The 23,658-nt window shown below is 31.0% G+C and overlaps 5 protein-coding genes across 5 annotated transcripts; all 5 read left to right on the top strand.

Moving 5' to 3' along the window:
* The first annotated feature begins 925 nt into the window (after window positions 1-925).
* LOC106714558 (alpha-tocopherol transfer protein-like) lies at window positions 926-5,823 on the top strand. The gene is made up of 6 exons (XM_045683270.1): window positions 926-1,094; window positions 3,184-3,339; window positions 4,054-4,172; window positions 4,556-4,687; window positions 4,866-5,079; window positions 5,653-5,823. The coding sequence occupies exons 1-6, from the start codon at window positions 926-928 to the stop codon at window positions 5,805-5,807; spliced, it is 945 nt and encodes a 314-aa protein (XP_045539226.1). The 3' UTR covers window positions 5,808-5,823.
* Window positions 5,824-7,852: 2,029 nt separating this feature from the next.
* LOC106714574 lies at window positions 7,853-11,416 on the top strand. The gene is made up of 6 exons (XM_014507648.2): window positions 7,853-8,015; window positions 8,789-8,942; window positions 9,052-9,166; window positions 9,760-9,894; window positions 10,523-10,736; window positions 11,262-11,416. The coding sequence occupies exons 1-6, from the start codon at window positions 7,853-7,855 to the stop codon at window positions 11,414-11,416; spliced, it is 936 nt and encodes a 311-aa protein (XP_014363134.2).
* Window positions 11,417-12,711: 1,295 nt separating this feature from the next.
* Window positions 12,712-13,335, top strand: LOC106716509 (histone-lysine N-methyltransferase SETMAR-like). Its single transcript, XM_014510029.2, has one exon. It carries the CDS (start codon window positions 12,712-12,714, stop codon window positions 13,333-13,335), a length of 624 nt encoding a protein of 207 aa, XP_014365515.2.
* An 861-nt stretch (window positions 13,336-14,196) lies between these two features.
* On the top strand, window positions 14,197-18,160 carry LOC106714488. Its single transcript, XM_045683097.1, has 6 exons — window positions 14,197-14,492; window positions 14,974-15,127; window positions 15,656-15,770; window positions 16,908-17,042; window positions 17,529-17,742; window positions 17,947-18,160. The coding sequence occupies exons 1-6, from the start codon at window positions 14,330-14,332 to the stop codon at window positions 18,099-18,101; spliced, it is 936 nt and encodes a 311-aa protein (XP_045539053.1). The 5' UTR covers window positions 14,197-14,329; the 3' UTR covers window positions 18,102-18,160.
* An 809-nt stretch (window positions 18,161-18,969) lies between these two features.
* On the top strand, window positions 18,970-23,448 carry LOC106714568. The gene is made up of 6 exons (XM_014507642.2): window positions 18,970-19,223; window positions 20,856-21,012; window positions 21,904-22,021; window positions 22,389-22,523; window positions 22,884-23,097; window positions 23,232-23,448. The coding sequence occupies exons 1-6, from the start codon at window positions 19,061-19,063 to the stop codon at window positions 23,384-23,386; spliced, it is 942 nt and encodes a 313-aa protein (XP_014363128.2). The 5' UTR covers window positions 18,970-19,060; the 3' UTR covers window positions 23,387-23,448.
* The last annotated feature ends 210 nt before the right edge of the window (window positions 23,449-23,658 follow it).

The raw sequence follows: 23,658 nt of genomic DNA, 5'->3' as shown, positions 1-23,658 counted from the left end.
GTAATTATATATGATTTTAATGGATCTTACAATCTTTAATTAAAAGATAGTTTAATAGTTGAGGTTACGAACCAGGAATTTAAAACTAGTTGGTTCAAAACCCACCACTTCACACACAAAAGCTTGGAACTTAATTAGAATCAAAATCTGCCGTTTAAATTGTCCACTAAGAAATATAAAAAAAAAAAACAATACTATGTTATCTCTGTCAACAGATTATTAAATTTGAAGCAAATGTATTAAAATTTAAATAATAATGTAAAAATACCTTAGATACTTAAACAAAAATGGTTTTAGTTAAGTTTTTGGTTTTGGCTAATTTACTGTTTAAAGAGTTGTAGTAGCTAGTGTAAAAATATTATATATAAGGTTATGTGTGAATAATAACGTATATTTAACTAGAACATGATTGTAGTACTGTTCCACTGAGATTATGTTATTACATGTACATGCTACATGTACTTACCTACTGTTTAGAAATATATGTCAAAGTATGTCTTGGAATGAACATGTAACATGTAAACTTTTTGAAAAATTTAATTTAAAAATAAGCTTACTTTCAATAAATGTAAAGTTTGTTGTTGTTGAATACAGTAGCAGTTGCATTGTATTTTATTGAACCAGTATTTTATATTAAAAGAAAGTAATAAGTGCCCTATGTGTTCTTCCAGACTTTGCTCTACCTCTATCAAATTTCATCGAGATCCACGCAGCATTTCTGAAAATATCATCAAACATTAATCCTAGATGGATCCATCCATCCATCATTATTATGAAATTATTACGAAATTGACGCAAATATTACGAATTGAAATTTAACTATTATTTTACGACAGGCACTTAATTATTTATTTAAACGAATAAGTGGCCGTCGTAAAAGTATACTGAACAGCTACAAGCATGAAACTTGATTTAATTTTTCAGAATGAAATCTATAACAGGTCATCCTCTAATCATCGTTACTGAAGAAGATGTTGAAAAATCACGATCATTATGTGGAGTTGAACAACCAGAACGAATAAAAGAGAGCTTGGATTCTATCGATGAATGGTGTAAGAAACAAGATCATCTCGTAGAAGCATACAATAATTTAGGTGAGTCGTTATTAACATCTTATAAGTGCCGTGACACCAATGTGTCATCTTCACAAAAAAAAAATCATTGTATACAGCGCTATCTTATTTTTATATTTGCAATTAAAAAAAATCCTTAAATTTTATGTTTAACTAGCTGTCGGCCGCGGATTATTAATGTTCATTTGTTTTTCTTTTTTGTTGTAAACTAGCTGTCGCGTGCGACGTCGTCCGCGCGGAATTAAGAAAAACTTAATAGGTTATAAGTAGCCTATGTGTTCTTTCAGACTATGTTCTGCATCTATGTCAAATTTCATTAAGATCCATTGAGCCGTTCTAGATACTTTCAAACAAACATCCATCCATTCATCTAAACATCCGCATTTATAATATTAGTAAGATTAACTTGTTCTTTTAAATTGACTGGAAATTCCAAGGATGAAATTCTACGAGTATCATTTAATCTTCATAATTATATTTCTACTACTAATCAAATCTAAATTCAAAAGTGTCAGTCAATTAGTAGTGTTTGCTCTGATTTTATCATCCACTGTATAACAAATTCTGACGTGAAGACATTTGAAGAATACTTTTAAATTAAGTTATCAGTTACCAATGGTTTTGATTGCTGGTTATTGTCAGCTATTTATAATCGACTTTGAACCTTTTTTGCTCTTGCATACTAGAGAAATCGATCAGCATTTCTAAGATTAGCACACATAGTCTTGAGTTTTAATTTTATATAAAATGATACCTGTTAACCGTGTCTAAATTGATAATTGATAATTAAACCTACGTAGGCTTAGTAAATGGCATAGAAAAACAAACATGACACGACAGCTTCAGTACGAAAAGGACCTTGTATCACTTTTTCCATATCGTCAGGAGGGCGCTAGTGTGCTATCACAATTTAGTTTGACTATTGACCACCGGGTCAGATCTCCTTATCAATTTATAATATTACTACTACGACTTATTTAATACTCGAAGACGAGCGTTATAAAATTATTACCCAATGTGCACCCTGTATATGACGGTACTAGCGATCTCACTTAGTTGCTGTTAAAAAAATCTAATTTACCTTCTGTTACATTTCATAGCGTAGTACCAAAGTGTCTGGACAAGTTATATACACTTTTATTGTAACTTTGTATTTTGTGCCCTGTTTGTTTTTGTTTGTGTAATATAATAAAAAATAACTATAGTTACACTTCGCTGTTCATATTGACAACTAACTTATGCCGGCGAATTCGTCTGCATGGAATTAAAAAAAAACTAATAAGAGATTTTTCACATTTTACTCAGTGATAATGAAGCTTTATAACGGCAAAATAAGTTTGTAAATAAGTTCTGTAGCTTTGAGTTTATTGGTTACATAGAAAAATACAAATCTTTGCTTATAAAAAGCAATATATTAGTTTTATACTCTTATAAATAACAAGACTTATATTAACTAAGAATTTTTCCTGTTAATGCCAATTATAAAGTCTCATTAAAAATACCATTATGTTATCATTTAAAAGGCATTATAATAAGTTGCATTATATTTACTACATTTTCTGTGAACTCGGTTCCTTGAGAACTGTCTATACATATTAGTAATATTTAAATGTCTGTTGTAGAAAAAAATAAACGTGTTTCGCACACATGATGCTTAGGTAAAATGAAAATCCAATTTTTAATTTTTTTTTATGCTTGTACACAAGGCCGCGTTTGTTCCGGGTAATCTACAGAACGGCTGAACCGATTGTTTCGGAACTTTGACGTACTGGCAGCTGATGCATGCGGGCATATTATATATTACTTTTTTCTGCGCTGACGAAGTCGCGGGCGACAGATAGAAAGTAATTTAGATTAAATATACGAAAGCTATACAATAACAATAAAACGTGATGTGTGGTAGAGATAGAAAATGTGATAGACATACATGGATAAGAGGGAAAGAGGAAAAGGATTTGATATCTTCGTTATTAAACTAAGATACGTCATTGCACAGATTCCTTTGAAAATGTTACTTTATAAAAAAAAAAAAATTATTACCGTAAATCATCAAATTGTTTGAGAGACTTGTTAGAAATATTTGTACTAAATGTACTTATTTTTATTTCAGATCGTAATATGTTGGAAAGATTATTTCTATTAGCGCGTGGATCTGTAGAGGCCACGAAAACTAGACTTGATAAGATACTTACTTCTAGAGGAATGATGCCAGAACTCGTACTGAATAGGACTTTAGAAGAATTTGATGAACTATTACAAGGCTTGTAAGTAAAATATGACAGTAAGAATTTATAATAAATTCTTTAGACCTAACTATAAAAACTTAGACATTGTTTAACATTGTAACTTACAAATATGTCAACCTTTATACCGCACGCTGTAATTAGACATTACTAGAGATCATAATTATTGTAATATGGATAGACTTTCGAAATGCGATCTTAACAAATACATTTAGGTGATACATATTTTAAGCGAAGAATATAATTTTTATAACAATGTTCACACGTCATTAAATAAATGGTGTCTTTTTGTATAATTTTTTTTTTATATTCCAAGGTGGCAAACGAGCAAGCGGTCACATGAATTCGCCGAAATGGCGAAGCGACCGCTGCCCATAGACATTCGCAATTGCAGATGCGTTGCCTACCCTCAATCGACGAAGGAAGAGACGCACAAAAAGACAATATTTAACCTTCCTATGCATCTCCTACTCCATCAAAGCCACCTCCCCTTCCCATCCTTTCCTTATAAGAAAAGAGTAGGAAGGGAAAGAGAACTAAAATAAGGCCTCTGGCACCACACTCATCGGACGAAACGCAGAATTACTTTCACTTCACGCCTGTCTTCTGTATGGTCGTGGTATTTCACCGGGCGAGCCGACCAATTCGTGCAACTGATGTTGTTGTTGCTGGCGTCTACCACTGTTAATAATAATAATAACTAAACATAAAAGTAATGGTTATTTTTTTTTTCAGAATATATACTCCACTACCAAGACTATATTCAGTCGATCAGTCAAGGATCATGGTGACACAATTTTTTCCAGGAAAACTGGATAACTTTAATTTGCTAAGTTACTTGCGATATTGTTTTATGGTAAGAGTTTTAAAAACTAGGTAATACTAAGTACTTGGTACATATCAGATACATACAAATACAAAGTATACTTGATGTATATTCCTCCTTCTTCGTCTTCCTTCTTCCAACAATCTTTCAGGTCCTAAGAGACCGTTTTTCTCTAAAAAAGGAAACGAAAGTTTTAGCAAAATTAAAATTGTAAAAGAGCTATAAACGTAAATCAACACAAGAGGGTGGTTGAGACAGTTTTAGACTAAATCCTGATAGAAGATTTGACCCAAGCAAATCGGTTTTCTGCAGTAGCCATCCTTTAGTTGATACTAATAAAGTAAAAACAATTGTCACGAAGCAGAATAATGATAAACATTATGATATAATTTATTGGTTCTTTTTCGTTCCAGATTGGTGAATATAGATTGTATTACGACTACTGTTTGTCAGAAAGGTACATAGTCGACTTGGCCAATGTAAATTTGAGCCTTTTAAGTAAAATTAATCCAGTTATTTTAAAGAAAGGTGAAATACTATGCAGTGTAAGTATTATAACTTTAATCGTTGATTTCCAGGATTTTTATGAAAATAAATATTAAAGGGAAAAAAATTGATTCACTTGAATTCACAACTTTATTTCATCCTATGTTTATGTGTAAGTTTTTTAAAGATAAATTACGTATATAACATGAAGTACCAGATAATTAAATAATATTACAGGAAGGTCTCGGTACAAAAATTAAAGGTATACATATTATAAATGCCCCACCATACGTGGACAAATTTCTATTTATACTGAAACAAGCGCTGAGAGAAAAAGTAGCCAGTCGAATACACGTCCACAGTTCGTACGAAGATCTAAGACAACATTTACCTAAAGAGATCCTGCCAATGGACTATGGTGGTGACGAGCAATATGTTGAAAAATTAGCTTGTAAGTGTTACTCTTAGATTATATTAATTCGTATTATAGACAAAGTATATGACAAGGAAAACTTTAAAGTATGTCGATATATATAGGCCTTAGAAGAGAAGGGTGAATCGCGTGAAAAGTGACTTGATTAAGGAGTGTCGGTAAAAATAAAGAATGATACATGAATTTGGAAGACAGTAATCTGTTGTGTCGACCACACATAGAATTGGATAAGTACAGGGAGATGATGAGTTAAACAAACTTACTACTTTAAATAACTAGAAGACTTCTGAGAATTAGGTCGCACGTAGTTTAGAAATCTTGAAAAATAGGGATCGTAATTGTTTTGTTTTTCTTACTAATATGTTTAGGTTACTTTATTTGGAACGAATATTTTTCTGCAATATCACTTACTCTTATCATATCTGAATTTTCTTTCACACAATCTATCCATACTTTCTTCAGTCTTCTTCTAACATCCATCCACATTCAATCTTATTTCTTTTTTTCTTCATGCGACCTACATCTACGTAGAATATATTCATACCAACCTAACAAACATGAAGTGAACAAATATTTCTCTTATTTTTTTAGCACAATGGAGAGAAGAACTTACAACTAAGAAAGCAAGGCAAATAATAAAAGATATGGATAAGTTGGTGAGCGACGAAACAAAACGAACTAGTTCTAAATTTAATGAAGAATATATGGGAATGCCGGGATCATTCAGAAAATTAACAGTTGATTAATTATAAGAAGCTACGTCTACATGAAGCCACTAACTAGTCCGCACTAGGTTCTAGGATCACCTGGAAACCCCACGATTCCAGAATTTTATTCCTCCATCTGATCGTTGGATGCGGTAAATGGATGACCTCATACTGTAGAAGGTATTGGAGATGGCCTATGTCTAGCAGTGATGTAACACAGGTTAATGAAATTTATGTCTACATGAGTCGCGTTGTCTATCTTGTATTGTCCTTGGGTTAAAATGTCGGAACTCCTGAACAAAAACTTATGATCTTTTATATCAATCTTTTAAAAAACATAGATGTAAACTTTTAGAGTTCATTGGTAAAATCATCAGGCCATAGGTAAATGATAAGTAAAAACTTTATAAAAGTAATCCGACATAAAGGTATTTGACACAATTATTCTGTTTCAATACTTCTAATCTCTTATAATATTGATAAATATTTATACATACTGTAATACAGACTTATGTTAGATGCAATTCAAAGTAATTCAGTAAACTTTATTTCAAAAATGTCCTATTTAAAATAAAAATAAAACTGGTGATAGTAAGTATACATTTTAGTACTTATAGTCATTATTATTAAGAGGGTTAAGGAATCAAATAGTTTACAGATTAATAAAAAAAATACCAAAAATCATTAGTTTAATTTGAACAATCCGTAACCTTTATTTACAACTAACTTTCGCTCGTGACTTCGTCTGTTCAGAATTTAGAAAGAAGCTTAAAGGCTTTATGTTCTTCATCTATGCTAAATTTCAGCTAGATTCATTTAGCCGTTCTGGGGATACGTAAAAATAAACATCCAGCCAACCATAAACTTTTGAATTAATAATATTATTAATATTATTAGTAATAAGTAAGGTATTTCATCAATGGTACAGTCATTCACTAAGCAACTGCACAAATAGAAAGATTCGTAAGTTAAAGTAAAGAACTGCAACAAGTGGTAGGAGTCATAAGGTTGAAAATAATTTTAGTTCAATATGAAAAAAAAAATCGTATGTTTTTATTATGTACTACTTGTCGGCCTCGACTCCGTCCTCGCACAATAAAAAAATCGTAATAAGAAGCATATGTGTTTTTCCACACTATGTTCTACATCTGTACTAAATTTCATCAAGATCCATTGAGCCGTTCCGGAGATACCTTCATACAAACATCCATCCATCTTTCCATCTAAACATTCACATTTATAATACGAGTATTAGTAAGAAAACGCAAAATAAATCGCAATTTTTACTTGTTCAACTGTGAGAATTTCGAATGTTTATTTTTTGTGTATTTCGTCTTCGTGGTTTGTTTCAACGTTTTGGTCGAAAGGTCGTAGTATTTAAGTAATTTTTTTTTATGTCCGCTGTTTGCGTCTAATTGGAAGATTAACACATGGCTCATTTAACAGACTTTAGTACACGTTGTTATGATCTCGGAATTAATATGATTCTGCCAGCATCGAAATTCGGAAAATATTTTGTTGTTTTTTTACTTCTGTATAAAACTACGGCATCACTTATTATTATTATTTTTTTTAAATTTTGGTTTAAATTTCGAACGACAGTTTTGAAACAAAAAATAAAATTATCCTTGATTTGAAAAGAGAACTTCCTAGATCATAAGAAGCGAAATTCTTTTTCTATTTTCAAAATAATTTTAGTTGAAATAACTTTTTACTTATATCTACAGTTATTACATATAGATATACATAGAAATAGCTTCTCGACGAACAAAGTTAAGTTAATTCATTTGAATTATTACAAAATTATTTATTATATGTTACTATGTTAATAAGCTGTAATGATAACGATATCTTTGTTTAAAATGATATACTAAATTAGTTATACACTTGGGGTATAATATAATAACGGTTTAAAAAAAACTCGTACACATTCAAAGATGAGAGGATTAGCTAGAGTAAAAAAACAATACTATATAAGCTAACTTAGCTTTGATATTTAACAAAGATTTAATATCAACTTCTGCACAGTCGTTGCTTTGAAGCGCTTTAGATTGATTACATTTTGATCAGGCAGATTAAGTAAAATGAATACAATACCTAAAAGTTCTTTATTAAATTTCAATGAAGATACACTTGTAAGCATCCGCAAGGAATACGATTTAGACAAACCAGGAAGAATGGACGAAGCTATAGATCTATTAATGGAATGGCTTAAAAAGCAGGATCATTTTGTGAAGAAAGAATTCCGTAAGAAATATTTTTATATTTTTTTTTTTTTTTGCAAATAAATTGATCTTATAACGAACTAACCCAACCCGCACAGGACCAGCCTGGTTCACTCTGATCTAGTCACCCTATTTGGTTAGGCTCCGAGCACCTCGGTGGGAAGATAATACGAGCTGACAATAGTTGATCTTGTAACCCAGCACGGGTTATTATTTGTTATTTTAATTGGTCATAACTAATTTAAAAATAATACTTTGATTTTTGTGAACCACGCTTTAATTTGTTATCCGATTGACACGGCAGGGTTTTGTGTAACACGCTTTTTATATATACGGTATTTTTCTACATAATGTTATGTTCATACTTTGAAAGTTTCATTGTGTCTGGATCATTGTCATTCGATTTGTAATCTTCCCATGAATGCACTGACCTCAATACATAGACAGGCTATAAACTGTGGTATTTTGTGCCTTTTTTATTACAAGACGTCAAACGAGCAAGCGGCCACCTGAATTCACCGAAATAGGGAAGCAACCGCTGCCTATAGACATCAGCCATGCAATGCGTTGCCTACCTATAATGGACGGAGGAGAGGATGCACAGAAAGATTTCCCTTTACTGTGTGTCCCCTCCTGCATCACATCCTTTTCCTCTTTTTTAATTGACAAATAAAATTATTATTAAATTGGACCAAACGAACGGACCAAGCACATAATGTTCTTGGTCCGTTTTCCGTAAACATAATTTATATAATATCCAATGTAAAAATTAATCTTTTAAATAATATTTTCTAGCCAGAGACTATTTGGAAAGAAAGATAATTTTCTCCAAAGGATCTGTGGAACGAGCAAAGGTAAAATTGGACAGAAATTGCACATTGAAGACTTTTATGCCATCTTTCTACACAAGAATTAACTTTAAACATGATTATAAGGAATCTGAAACCATGTGAGTGATAAATATAACTATTTTTTGGCAATAGAATGACGCAAACGTTTTCTTTTATACGTAGTGACAATAAATAATGCATAAATTATTTTAAATAATTTTATTTCAGTATCGATGCAGTCTTACCAAAACTGACTGACGACCACTACAGATGTTATGCACTTAAAAACATTGGCAAACGTTTTGATAATGGCTTCACAAATTACTTCCGCTTTACTCTCTCTGTAAGTTTTATTTTTGTCAAGTCGACAGTTGCTTATTTTGGTAACGTAGTTGTTTAAGTAAATTGAACTATTTAAATAAAAAAATCTATGGATATCACGACCTAAGAGCTCGGCGGCTGAACAATCCAGTTATAATATAGAAGTATCAGTATAAAGTACTTCTTGATATAGACAGAGATAACATTAATCCCGCAGTAAACACTTAACCAAATATAGCTAGACCTAAGGATTTTGTGTTTCATACAATTTTGACGTCTAAGACAATATCAAGGAAATCTATCTATTCTAATCAAAGGCATTCGGAGGCCATTTTTCTCTTCATTTTGTGCTAAGCATGTTAGATTAGGTTTGGTTATCTATCTTATCTTACTAATAAATGGGAATGATAATATGGATGGATGCATGGATGTTTGTTTGTAGGAACCTCAAAAACGGCTGCATGGATCTCGATGAAATTTAAAATAGAGGTAGAGAATAGGAGAACACATAGGTTACCATTGATAACAGAAATAAATACAGTTCCCGTGGAATACATTCATAGATTATAAATCTATTTAATTAACACTATTGTAAACATTGAATTTGATTTTCAGATGGTCGAGTATATAACGGCACATGACTATTGTAAAGGTTTGATAGCCATTTTAGATTACAGAGAAACAAATTTAATTGAAATGGTAAAGAACATCGACATCACCGAATTAAGACAATTTATTACATTACTAACAGTAAGTAGTTACGTATTATATATTTGTAATTCATTTCTAACCTAAAAACTAAACGTTTGTGATGTTCTTAGAAGCTGGTACTGGCTGTATATATTTTTGTTTTTAAACAATAAACTCAACTACTGGTCAGGTTTAAAAAAAATTACATAGGCTTACATAAATGTTGTAAAATGTAAAAAAATCTTAAAGAATAAATGTCAATAGAAACAGGATCAAGTATTTTATAAGCTACAACTATTAGGAAAAAAAGCCGAGGCGATAACGAAAGAACCGTGTAAGAAAATCGATTTATTTGCAATATTTTGTCGTTGGTTTCTGAGCCAAAATCCCTGTTTAAAACATAATTGTATGAGAGGTATGTTGATATGTTTTATGCAGGGAAGATACACGATATGTTCTCAGAACCCAAACATTAGTCACTTAGTGCTTGTTCACGTTAGTGTTCACTTAGACCCTGAAAAGATTCATCTAACATCATGTGTTTGGTATGTCCGTCCCCCGGCCACCGCACCCGGTAATCACTTAGTGATTATTTACTAAAATAAATGTACATTAAGCGTGTTTAAATGGCCATTAACCAATGTTTAGTGCAGGAGTTATACTTTTTTAACAATTTTTGTTTTTTTAGGAAGGTTACGGAATGAAAATAAAGGGTTTGCACATAATCCATGCTTCAAAAGCGATAGACACGTTAATAGCAATACTGAAGCAATGTGTTAGCGCGAAGATCGGACAGCGCATACAAGTGCACAAGGACATGAAATCTTTGCACAAATTCGTACAAAAAGATGTTTTGCCAATAGAATTGGGCGGGGATGAGAAATCACTGATTGAACTACATGGTAAGATAATTTATTCTTTATACTTGATTTTTATTAATATTAATAAACAATTTCATATTAATTTCTTGATACCATTTCAACTAAGGTCTAGGTAATTGCTACGATATGGTTCACGAATTTACAAAAATAGTTGAACGGCGAGATTCGAATATAAGATATTAAATATGTAGTTATTATTATTTTTTACTTAACTTTGATAAAGTTAATAACAAATTAAATTTTTTAATTTGTTATTAACTTTACTTTGTTATTAACAAAAACATGGACACGATAGTTTTTACGAACAAAATATTACGAATCATTAATGAAAATGGATAGGCCGTAGCGATGTGATGTGGCAGGGGAGTAGGTAAATGTTATTGGGGCTTTTCATGAATATAATGTCTGGGAATTATTATTACAAAGTGTTATCTTTGTATCAATAATTAATTTTTTTTTAGGTTAGTTATTCGATTAACATTGTTTGATTTCTTAAATATGCTTTAGTTGTAAATTGATTTTTTAATAATACTCCTTTATTTTCAGGTAATTGGTTAAATGTTTTAAGCTCAAAAGAGTTTCAGGATTACTTCGAAAATGTTAGAGAAGCCACGACTAATGAAATTTACAGACAAACAGACAAATTTAATAACGATTATATGGGCATCGCAGGAACATTTAGAACATTTACTGTTGATTAAAATTACTTTCAAATAATTCCTGAGAAATAGTAAATAAAATATGAGTTTTATTTTTAATTTATTTTTATTATAATTTATTAAAAAATATAAAAAATTAAGTTAAGTTAAGTAAGATCACACCTGATCAGACAGAGAAAAATGTTAACTTGCTTAGACAATTTTATCGTAAAGAGAAGCATTAGTATTAATCGTGGTGATAACAACTATTCATCCTTGATCTTGAACTTTAAAACGTAACATTATATTGTATTTTATTACTACGTATTAAAATATACATATTGTTATTCCTTTCTTTCTCATTGAATAAAACAGAGACAACATGTATTAATACAAAGTTGTTGACCTTGGCAACTTTAATACACTCGGAAAGGTTAAATCTATGTCATGGCTGTTTTACATTACTTTCGTTTTTGCAATAATAATTATTGATTTTTATGTTAAAGGTAATTAATAATTATTATTGTAAATAATAATACTAATAATAATTTTATTAAAAATAATAATAATTTATCTAAGTACTTTTTATTATACTATATTTTTACTTTATTTATTATAATAAAGTAAAAAAATAATAATTCTAAACTTCAAATGTTTATGAAGATAAAGTGTCTTCCGTTTTTTACTATTGTAAATGAATAACAAACAATCAAATTTCATTAAATAACAAAGTTTTTTTTTAATATCAGTTCTAAAATTATTTTCTATCAATAATTTATTGAAGGAAAAAATAAGAAACGAAAGACCAAATACAAATTTAAATTTTAAATTCTATATTTAAAATTTAAATTTTATATTATTTAATATAATGAATATTTAAAGTCTTGTATTTGGTCTTTCGTTTCTTATTTTTCCCTTCAATAAATTATTGATAAAAAATAATTTTAGAACTGATATTAAAAAAAAAAAAACTTTGTTATCTAAAGAAATTTGATTGTTTGTTATTCATTTACAATAGTAAAAAACGGAAGACACTTTATCTTCATAAACATTTGAGTAATTAAATCATATCAATAAACATAGACACATAAATACATCATTTATTAGATAACCTCTCACAAAAACAAGCTAATAAAGAAATTCAAATATAATACGAGGGCCACACTGAAAGTTTTTAGAACTAGCTACTTTTAAAGAATATATTAAAAAAATAAGATTAAATTTTGAAAATAGAACTCTTTGCTAATATTATTGAGTACTAATTTAATTCGTTTGTCATTTGTTTTACGATTTGGCGGCAAATTGAAAGTTGTTGGTGTCAGTCCAGTATGAATTTAACGCGAGAAAATTTTCGTACCATGATTTTGTATGACTTTCGGTGTCATTTAAGTCAACAAGAATGTTATGACAGACTTCGATTGGCCTTTCACGCTGAAGACCCTTCTCGGGCCACTGTTTATAACTGGTTTAGTGAGTTTAAATGTGGTCGCACCAATCTCAACGACGCTCTGCGTCAAGGACAGCCTTCTGCGGCGACGACTGAAGTTAACATCAGTGTTGTGCGATGTATGAAAGAGACTGATCCAAGAGTAACCTATCAACAGATTCGGAAAAGCTTAGGCATCGATATGACTCAAGTGCAAAAAATCCTCCACAAACATTTAGCCATTAGGAAGCTTTGTGCCCGGTGGATACCCCATTATTTGACCGAGGCCCAAAAACTCCGTCGTGTTGATTGGTGCCATGAAATGATACAAATATTTAACGGAGGTGACTCAAAAGCTGTGTTCGACATGCTTACGGGTGACGAAAGCTGGATTTATTGCTATGATCCGGAAACCAAGAGACAATCTGCTCAGGGGGTGTTTCCTTCCAAGGAGTTGCCAACTAAATTGAAGAAAGGTCGAAGTGTAGGAAAAAAGATGGTGGCCTCAATCTTCGGAAGGACCGGTCATTATGCGACAATTGTTTTAGAAGATTAAAAGTTACTTACTGCAGAGTTGTATACTAACAAATGTTTGCCACTTGTCTTGGAAAAAGATCGAGAAAAACGACCTTGAAGTAGGATCCTCCTTCATCACGACAACGCCTCTTCGCACACCGCCGGACGAACGATCGACTATTTGGCGTCGTCAGACGTGGAATTGCTGGGTCACCCGCCATTTAGCCCCGACCTCGCACCTTGCTACATTTATTTATACCCGAAAATAAAAGAAAAACTTCGAGGAAAAAATTTTATGGACGCCAAACAACCAGTGGCTGCGTTCCAGAAGGCCATCGAAGAGACCCCTAAGGACGATTGGACAAAGTGGTCTTCTCGGTGGTTCTATCGAATGCAGCGATGTATTAATGTTAATAGTAATATTCTGAAAATATATAATGTAAATAACAACTTGCTAGTTTGCTCAGTTTTTGATTTTCTAAGAACTTTCAGTGTGACCCTCGTACAAGTAATAGAGCGGACATAACACTTTTATTCAAACATAAGCTGTCGTCCGCGACTCCTTGCGCATTTAAAAAAAAAATAGGTGTTAGTAAAATAGACAGTAGCCGATTCTCAGACCTACTGAATATGTATATAGGATTTCATAAAAATCGGTCAAACCGTTTCGGAATATGGTAACTAACATTGTAATATGAAAATTTTATATAAAATGTTTTAAACATAATAGTTTTCTGTTATTCAATAGACAAAAGCACATTTGAAACTGTACTTGTAGTACATCTTTTTCAGGGTACGGTTTGGTTTGTAATGTCCCGTCTGTTGATATATGATATTAAAGGTCTTTGCAAACTAAGCATCGAGGTTAGTAAGTTAGTTATAACTCGATATTGTAGGCCCATAATATCAGTCTGTCTCTAATATTTAATAGAATTGGTTGCGTCATAGCTTTACTTATTGATCGTACCTGTTATTAAAAAAAGTATTGTTTTATAATCACGCGTATTAGAGACGGATTTATAGTGAAAAAAAAAATGGATTCAATACCGAATAATGAAATTTTGTCTTTCCATCGAGATACTCTTGTCGGTATACGTAAGGAATATGGTCTGGATAAACCGGGAAAAATGGATGAATCTATTGATGCATTAGTTGAGTGGCTTAAGAAACAAGATCATTTCGTAAAGAAAGATTTTGGTAAGTGAAATTGTACTTTATATCCTAATGAAGAATATAATTTTTTTTTAATCCCTTTTATATTTAAACTGTAATGTAAAAATATGTAAGTACATATTTCTAGCCGTGGTCGTTTACTCCTTCAGTCATTTTAGCGTTCAGTTTTAACTAAACAGTCGAACTGTTCAATTAAAACTGAACGTGTGTAGCGGGCTTTAGAATAAAATAAGGTCAAACTCCGAGTTTCAAAAGCTCAATTTAAGTCTCATCAGGTCTCGTGGTAGTGTTGCGAGTTATTCAAAAAAACCTTAAAAAAACTCACAGTAAGTCTGTATTCGTATAACCAATTCAATGTGATTCACATGTAAGGGTAAAGTCACACGAACTCATAGATTTTTTTAATATGCTACCAGTTTTATGAAGACTGAATTAGTAAATTCATATGAATATCGCTGTAGTACTAATTTATTGACTGATATTTTCTTATTATATCACTTTCCAGATAGAGACTATCTAGAAAGATTGATAATTTTCGGTAAAGGTTCTGTGGAGCGTACAAAAATAAATTTGGACAGATCTTGCACGTTGAGGTCTTTATTACCAACGTTATACAAGAGTGTTGACTTTAAGCTTGATTATAAAGATTCTAATATTCTGTAAGTATATATTTTTGTCTATCTGTAATATGCCTCACAAAAAATAAACATGTGAAACATTTGTCATAAAAAAACATGTACACTTAATCCGATGTCGGCACCGACTACCTTCAAACCTATCGTAGACCCTTCTTCAAGGTGAGTAGGACAGGACTGATTTGCGGTCACGGTCCGTCACTCGCTGACCGTAATTTAGTTTATAATAATGTCTTACGTAATAATTTTCATCAGTATATAGCAATAATTTCATTGTTTATACTAAAAAATACACTTTTAAGACAATGTTTTTGATGTGTAATAAATCTTATAAAATATAATCATCCTGTATCTATACATATGTACGTGAATATTCTATATACATTATATACCTACACGTAGATACCAACGGATTATGTAAATTATTCGAAAATGTGTTGTTTTAAGTTCTAGATTAATTATAAAATAAGTTTGAACGTTTCGTATTTAAATTAGTTCAAATAAGTTATTAAATTTTAATTAAGTTAATTATCTTCAAATTGTGTATTTCAGAATCGATGGTGTTATGCCGAAACTTACTGAGGACCATTACAGAACTTATGTATTGAGGAACGTCGGCAAACGATTTGAAAATGGCTTCACAAACTACTTTAGATTTGGAATAGCTGTAAATAACATAACGATTATTACTTAAATTAATTCTTTTTAATATTTAAATATATTACTGGCAGTTTATAAAAAAATTACGTAATATTTATAAGCAAAAAAGAAATAAATCAAGCAAGCGAATTTCTTCAATCTTCTAGGAGTTTTTGATCGATAAATATTGTTACTGGGGCTTTAACGTTTTCAGGCACCCAAACTAAGCTATGACTATGAGTATGGGTTTTACGTCTCACGTCACATCCGGATGTCGTGTATAAAAATATTTATTAATCTATGGATGTTGTTTACAATACAAATATAAAAAAAAACTAAACAATGAACAATTTATTCTTAAGAGTTTAGTATTTTAATTAACCGTAATTATTGTGTTAAAGGCGTTAAGAGACTAGCAAAAAATAAGTTTATGATATCATTGTTTATTAGCCGCTTATACAACTAGGTTTTTTTTATAATTTACTAGCTTTTACCCGCGACTCCGTCCGCGCGGAATATAAAAAAAAAACGGGGTAAAAATTATCCTATGTCCGTTTCCTGGTTCTAAGCTACCTGCTCACCAATTTTCAGTCAAATCGATTCAGCCGTTCTTGAGTTATAAATAGTGTAACTAACACGACTTTCTTTTATATATATACTAGCTTTTTCCCGCGACTCCGTCCGCGCGGAATAAAAAAAAAAGAAAACGGGGTAAAAATTATCCTATGTCCGTTTCCTGGTTCTAAGCTACCTGTCCACCAATTTTCAGTCAAATCCCGCGCCGTCCCGACACAGTCTCGGACTTGTAGGTCCCGCAGATCCCTATCCACCCCACCCATCCAGCGATACCTGGGACGACCAACTGGACGCCGACCACTCGGTCGTCCCATATATGCGCGTTTGACACCACGAACATCATCCATTCTTTCTATGTGGCCGAGCCAGCGGAGTCGTTGCGCTTTTATCTCGCCAAAGAGGGTGGAACGTGGCGCATGAGAAAAAATACCGAGATCGAGAAACTGGTGGCCGAGCCCAACATCATTGGCGAGATAAAATTTTATATTGCAATTGTTTTTTGTTTTCCTTGTTTGGCGCTTAATATGTTTATTTATATGTGGTTTCCTGAAACCGTTAAGGGGTTTGTTAGCATTTGTTTAATTTACAGTTGGCTGAATATATACAGCGATACGATTATTGCAAAGGATTTATTATAGTTGTTGACTATAGAGAAACTAATATTTTAGAACTCATAAAGAGCCTGGACATGGTCGAGATAAATCAAGCATTTAATATTTTAACAGTAAGTAAAAAAAAAAAATAACAACTCATCCACGACTTCATCCGTGTGGAGTTAAAATTGAATACCTTATGCGCAATTTTGTAATCTTACTTCATATGTTACTAATGTCATAAATGCGAGTGTTTAGATGGATGGATGTTTGTTTGAAGATATCTCCGGAACGGCTCAATGGAGCATGATGAAATTTGGCACAGATGTAGAACATAGTCTGGAAGAACACAAAGGCTACTTATTACGTTTTTTTATTCCGGCCGTACGGGTTCGTGACAGCTAATCTGACATATATCTGTGACAAATGTCATCTCAATCTGTTCATCGGTTCCAGATTTACGTAATAACAAAAATCCATATATTCACATATAATTTTGAAATATTAATAGAAATAAAAATTTAGACTAAGTGAAGACTAATTGTCAATTAACAAAATGTGACAAATATTTCTAAGTTGGCGTAAAAATAATATAAAACCCATTTTTTTTTTAACAGAAAGGTTTCGGTATGAGAATAAAAGGTATTCACATACTTTCTCATTCAAAATCTGTTGAAACGGTAGTTACAATGCTAAAACAGATTTTAAGCAAGAAGATTGGAGAACGCATTCAAGTACATAATAATGTAGAATCGTTGCATAAGTTTGTGCAGAAAGACATTTTACCCTCCGAACTTGGGGGAAATGAAAGATCCTTGGTTGAAATTCACGGTAAGGAAAGACGCATTATGATTAAAAAAATGTAGTCCTAAGTAAAAACAATAGCGAAATACAGTTATTTAGTTACCGTAAGCACGTAAATGTTTTGACTATCAAAATACATGTAAAAAACATAACATTGTCTCTGATTTTTGGGAAAGAATGAGTGAGATGAAAATATTTTTATACAAGCTTATGCATTACTTCTACTTTCAGAAAAATGGATAAACGTTTTGAGTTCCAAAGAGTTTCAAGAGTACTACCAGATAATCAAACAAGCAGTTACAAATGAAAATTACAGACCAACTGACAAATTTAATGAAGAGTACATGGGAACCGCTGGAACATTTAGAACTTTAAGTTTAGATTAAAACTATTTTTAAGTGAATAATAAAATACAAAATAAGTGTAGATACTCATTCATAAATTATCTCAACATCATCTACGAGTATATACATTTTAATAAAATCGATGAATCTGTATACAATGTCGAAAATAAATCATATTTCAAACTTTATGTATGTTCTTTTGTTTGTTTTCTTTTCAGTCTTTCTGTACGCAAGTCCGCATTTCTATGAATAATCTTCGGATCGGCTGGACCAATTTTGATCGCTCTGCGCTGACGAAGTCGCGTGCGACCGCTAGTCTATGAAAAATATGTTATAGTGCTCTAGACCTAGTACAAATATTTATGACAATAACCATCGTATCGTTATCATCGACAAAATTTGTATTAAAATTTGTATAGCGCCCCAATCGGGCGTAAAGTACACCAAAAATTAACTAAGTTTGACATAATTGACAAAACGATGACAATTGTCACAAATATTAGTGCTAGGCCCACACTAGACTAGACTAGAATGATGAATACGAGCTATGTAAACTAAATGACAAAATAATTATCCATAATATAGACAAAAGGGAAAATAATTAAAAATAAATTATTAAATTAATATATGCTATAGTTATTAATCCATCTGTTTAGTAGCACGTGTAAGCAAAACATTTTAAGTAACTTGATTTAAACTGAAAAACGATAAGAGCTGTAATTCAATGATCGATAAGAAATTTGATTGAGTACCTAGAATAGTAAACTGGTATTTGATTAAATTTCGTAATAAAAAAGTATATACAAGTTACGTCTATGTATAATTTCAACTATTTTTAATTTGAACTGGCTGGAAATAAACTCTAAGTATATTTAAAAAAAAACAAGACTGGAACTCGTTGAATGATACTAATTGGCTATCGAAATTACTCAATCGTGAGTTAACGTCAGTTTTGATCAGTTCTCCTTTAACGACGGACCTGTGTGCTATTTAATTTGGAGATGGACTCCATTCCTAAAAATTCACTGTTAGAATTCAATCCAGATACTCTTGAATACGTACGTAAGAAGTGTAATTTACATCAGCCCGGTCGAATGCAAGAAGCCATTAAAATATTGGACGAATGGACGAAAAAGCAAACACATTTCAAAAACAAAAATTTTGGTAAATATTAATTTCTCATTTTTTTATTTTTTTTTATTTATTTATACATACTATATTTTTCATATTAATTTTTATACTTATTTTATGCATAAGACACTTTATAAAAAAATAATGAAAAAACATAAAAAAATAATGCATAACCGGTTGCGGAATGTCAAGACTCAAGCAACCAGCGGTCAGGGCTGCAGGGATATGAACTTTCTTACTATGCGCGCGATATCTAAAATAACTGCCCTTTGTATATAGCCCTTAATCCAACTGTTTAGAGAGCTACTAGTTACTAGATGTCGATCAAATATTTATTATTACTATATCCGTCCTATTGGAAAAAGTTTGATCCGTATGTTGTATGGTACGATACATTTTTTATTATTAAATTGAAACAAAAAAATAAACAGTAGTAAATTATACCTACTATAGTATATAGAGCTACATAGTAATTATTAATCTTTACAATTTACATAATTCAAAAATTAAAAACCTAAAGATGTTTAATTTGTCTTCTACATAATTACCTATATAGAGATTCATCCGAGCAATGAAATTCAATTAGCATGCTAAATATATGAAACTTATTACATCTAGAGGATTTCCTTATTACCCGACTGACAAAGAAGGTAATATTTTACCAGACTGACAAAGACGGTAATGTTTTTTACCCGACTGACAAGGAGGATAATGTATTTTAGGGCGTATTTAAGTTTGTTTTTAATGTATGAAGTATGAACTGTAAATTGCTTTGTGTAGGGCTAGAGCCTACTGCCTAAACCGATTTTAATGAGTAATGTGAGAATCGATTCGGCTTCTTCTAGGGTATCGACGCAGAACATACGAGTATGAAATGATCGTGATAGATGAAATCCTAATAAAAAATAAAAAAATAGTTCAAATCTAACTCACCATAAATTTAGAAACTGATACATTTAACATTCCACTTTATTTTAGTTTAAATTGAAAATTAAAAATGTTTATGTTAATATGCAGACAATAGATGGCGCTGATTCATCTATTAGAGACCCAGTCAGTCGGGATTTGTTTTTTTTAATTAATAATAGACTATTAATTATGTGGATTTATATATATATGTGAATTACATTGAGACGGCCATTTCTACAAAAAATAAAGTGATATAGATGTGCATAACACATTACAGGTTATTTGGTTTGAATAAAATATTACATCATGATAGATTATTTTTAAAACGTATTTCATCTATTAATGCCTCAGACAGTCAGACAGGTTTTTTTATATTAATGCTAGGTTATTTCGTTGATGTCTTTTCCAAGGCCACTTGTGTTTTTGTGATCTTGGCATATGTTAAAATATTTATTTCTTAATCATTGTATTAAAATGCATAATTATATGTAAATTATCTTTTTTTTGTAATGAATCGCTAACATTTTATGTACATTCAGTAATCATCTCATATACGTCTCTGCGAAGAGCTCGAGCTTATTTTAGGATTGAATAGTTGTAGTCAATCACAATAGCCTTCCCATATTTGAATTTACATCTTTTTAGTGCTAAAAAAGGTGAAGGTTTCCTTACTATGTTTTACTTCACCTCTAGAAAGTAACATAAATATACAAATTAATTTATTTACATAGGATTTACATTAGATTTTTTTTTCAGATCCATATTATTTAGAGACCACAATTATCGCCTGTAAGGGGTCAATGGAAAGAGCTAAAACACAAATTGACAGCATCTGCACGTTTAGAACGTTACTACCGACATTCTTTAGAAGAGTTAACGTGAAACATGATCTTGGAAATCTTAATGACATTGTGTAAGATATACACATATATTATATTCATAAAATATTATTCAGCAAATATATAAGTAATTCAGATTTAAATTCAACTTTAAAAGCAATCTGAAAATTAATGGAATATTTTCAATGTTGCAAATTAAAGAATGTAAACTGAAAAGTTTGAATGAGTAATTACATTACTTTAATAACATAGTATTCGACCGCTTGAGGCAAAGTCAAAATTTAATTGAAAACTTCTGTAATATTTTAATGTATTAGTAATATTACTCTAGATTCATGTAATATAAGTATTTTCGTGGTAAATTATGTTTTATCTTACTAATTCTTATTATTATTATAAATATAAAAGTTTAGATGGATGGATGGACGGATGTTTGTTTGAAAGTATCTCCGGAACGACTCAACGGTTTTTAATGAAATGTGGCACAGTTGTAGAAATAATCTGGAAGAATACATAGGCAACTTATTAACTTTTTTTTAAGTCACGAGCGACAGCTGGTTTAAACATATTTATCAAAGCTGTCAACATAAATGTTAATGAAGTATTTACATAACAATTATCAGTTTCTTATGTTTCTATTTGTATTTGCGTAATACTTGTTTATTCATATATGTTATCATTTAAACAAGTATTTTTGTAACATAAAACCAGCTGGAACATTAGTACTACAACACAAAAGACAGGCGTGAAGAAGAAATATTCTGAATTTCGTCTAATGAATAGATAACTCTAGTCCTCTTTTCATCTTCTTCTTATTAGAGAATTATGAGAAAGAAATTTAATTAAAAAAATCCTTACTCATCTTCAAATTTGTTCAGTTATAGTGGTTATTACTCGTATTATTTAGCCTTCCTTTGATCTTTTGATTTAATTCATTTATAATTAATAAGTTATGTTTATTGCAGAAAACCAGTCATATTACCGAAATTGACGCTGGATCATAATCGGGTGTTTCTGGTCAAATTCTATGGAGGGGCATTTGAGGCTTCACAGTATATGGATTATTATATTTTTTGCACTATCGTAAGTATTCGAATTTTTAATTCGTTATGATGACAGAGATGTCGTTGAGAGTCGTTTTTTGAACAAAAAGCCTGTTAGATTTAGACAGGATAGTTTTGAAATTTAGAAAACGGTTCCTTTAAAAATTACGGTATGTCAGAATTGTGATAAATTATATCATTTCAGGTAATTTTTTTGCTCAAAATTTCATGATGCATGCAACTATCTTGTATGAAGTTTAACCAAAAAAAATCTAGTTTCCTAATTCTCACGTTTAATATTATTTTTTCGTCGGGAAAGCTTCGGTCTTTAGTAATTCTATTAAAATAAACCGTCAACAAAAACTCTGTACATTATCGTAAAGTATGAAATCTTGTCTATCTTTCAGATTGCAGAATATTTAAAAGTGCACGATTATTTAAATGGCTTTGTAGTATTTACGGACTTCACTGAAATTAATTTAATGGATTTTGTTACAAAATTAAATCCAATCGAACTTCGTCAAGCATTAACTATATTCATGGTAAGTATGTAATATATTTCAATTACTAGTAATTTAGTTCTAAAAGGCTTTATTGCTTACTAATTAAATATATTAGACACTATACTAAATGTTTTTTCTACAATCACCTGTATTTTTTTCTGGTTATTTTTACTCTGTGGGTCTAGCAAGAATATTTGCGACAAGCGCCTTCATGTCGTCATCGTAAAAATTAATATGAGATTTTAGGTGCGATTTACGCCCGATACAAATTTTGTCGATGGAGATACTATGTCACGTGTCATGAACATTCTGTGGCTTTTATTTGAATTCTATGATCACATCTAAATTATTCGACATTACTTTTTATGCGTTCTGATGTTTATAATTATTTTATTACAGCAAGGATTTGGTATGAAATTAAAAGGTATTCATATTGCGACTTCGTCGAAATTTATTGATGTTTTGATTACAATATTAAAGCAGATCTTAAGTGAAAAATTAATCAAACGCATTTCCATACACAAAACTATAGATACCGTATACGAACATATACCAAAGAATATTTTACCCTCTGATTTTGGTGGGGAAGAACGAAGTGTAAAGGAACTTCATGGTGCGTAGCCTTGTTATTGTAAATGAATTAAAAAATATCAAAAGTACTACATAAAATATTTGCTATTAAATTCTTGAAGGTGTTTTAAAGAAGTTACAAGAAAAACCAATAAATTAGAACTTTTAACATTGCAGAATCATGGGTTGAACTACTTAGCTCAAATGAGCATCTGGCATATTTAGATGGGCAGCGTGAAACAAGAACCGATGAGACTCTCCGACAGTCACAAGTTTTTAATGAACAATACGCTGGAATGCCAGGAACGTTTAGAACACTTACGGTAGACTAATTAAATACATATGTACATACATACATTGTTTTAAAAATGTTTATACAAGTATTACTTGGTATGGAGGCCATCATCACACTATGTAATACTATGTTCTATGTTATATGTTCTTAGTTACTAAGTTTGACTAAAATGTGCAATAAATTGAACTAAAACTGTAGAATAACGATAGGTAATATTACCGTAAGTTCTACTGTGGAAACAACTTTATACACATATGAACATTGTTATTTCCGTTTTCCGTCCGTCCGTTCCGTCCGGTTTTTTTTTTA

This window comes from Papilio machaon, chromosome 21 (genome assembly GCF_912999745.1).
Source record: "Papilio machaon chromosome 21, ilPapMach1.1, whole genome shotgun sequence".
Taxonomy (NCBI): Eukaryota; Metazoa; Arthropoda; class Insecta; order Lepidoptera; family Papilionidae; genus Papilio; species Papilio machaon.
Note: the sequence above shows the minus strand (reverse complement) of the source record. Positions and strands in the feature narration are given on the sequence as shown.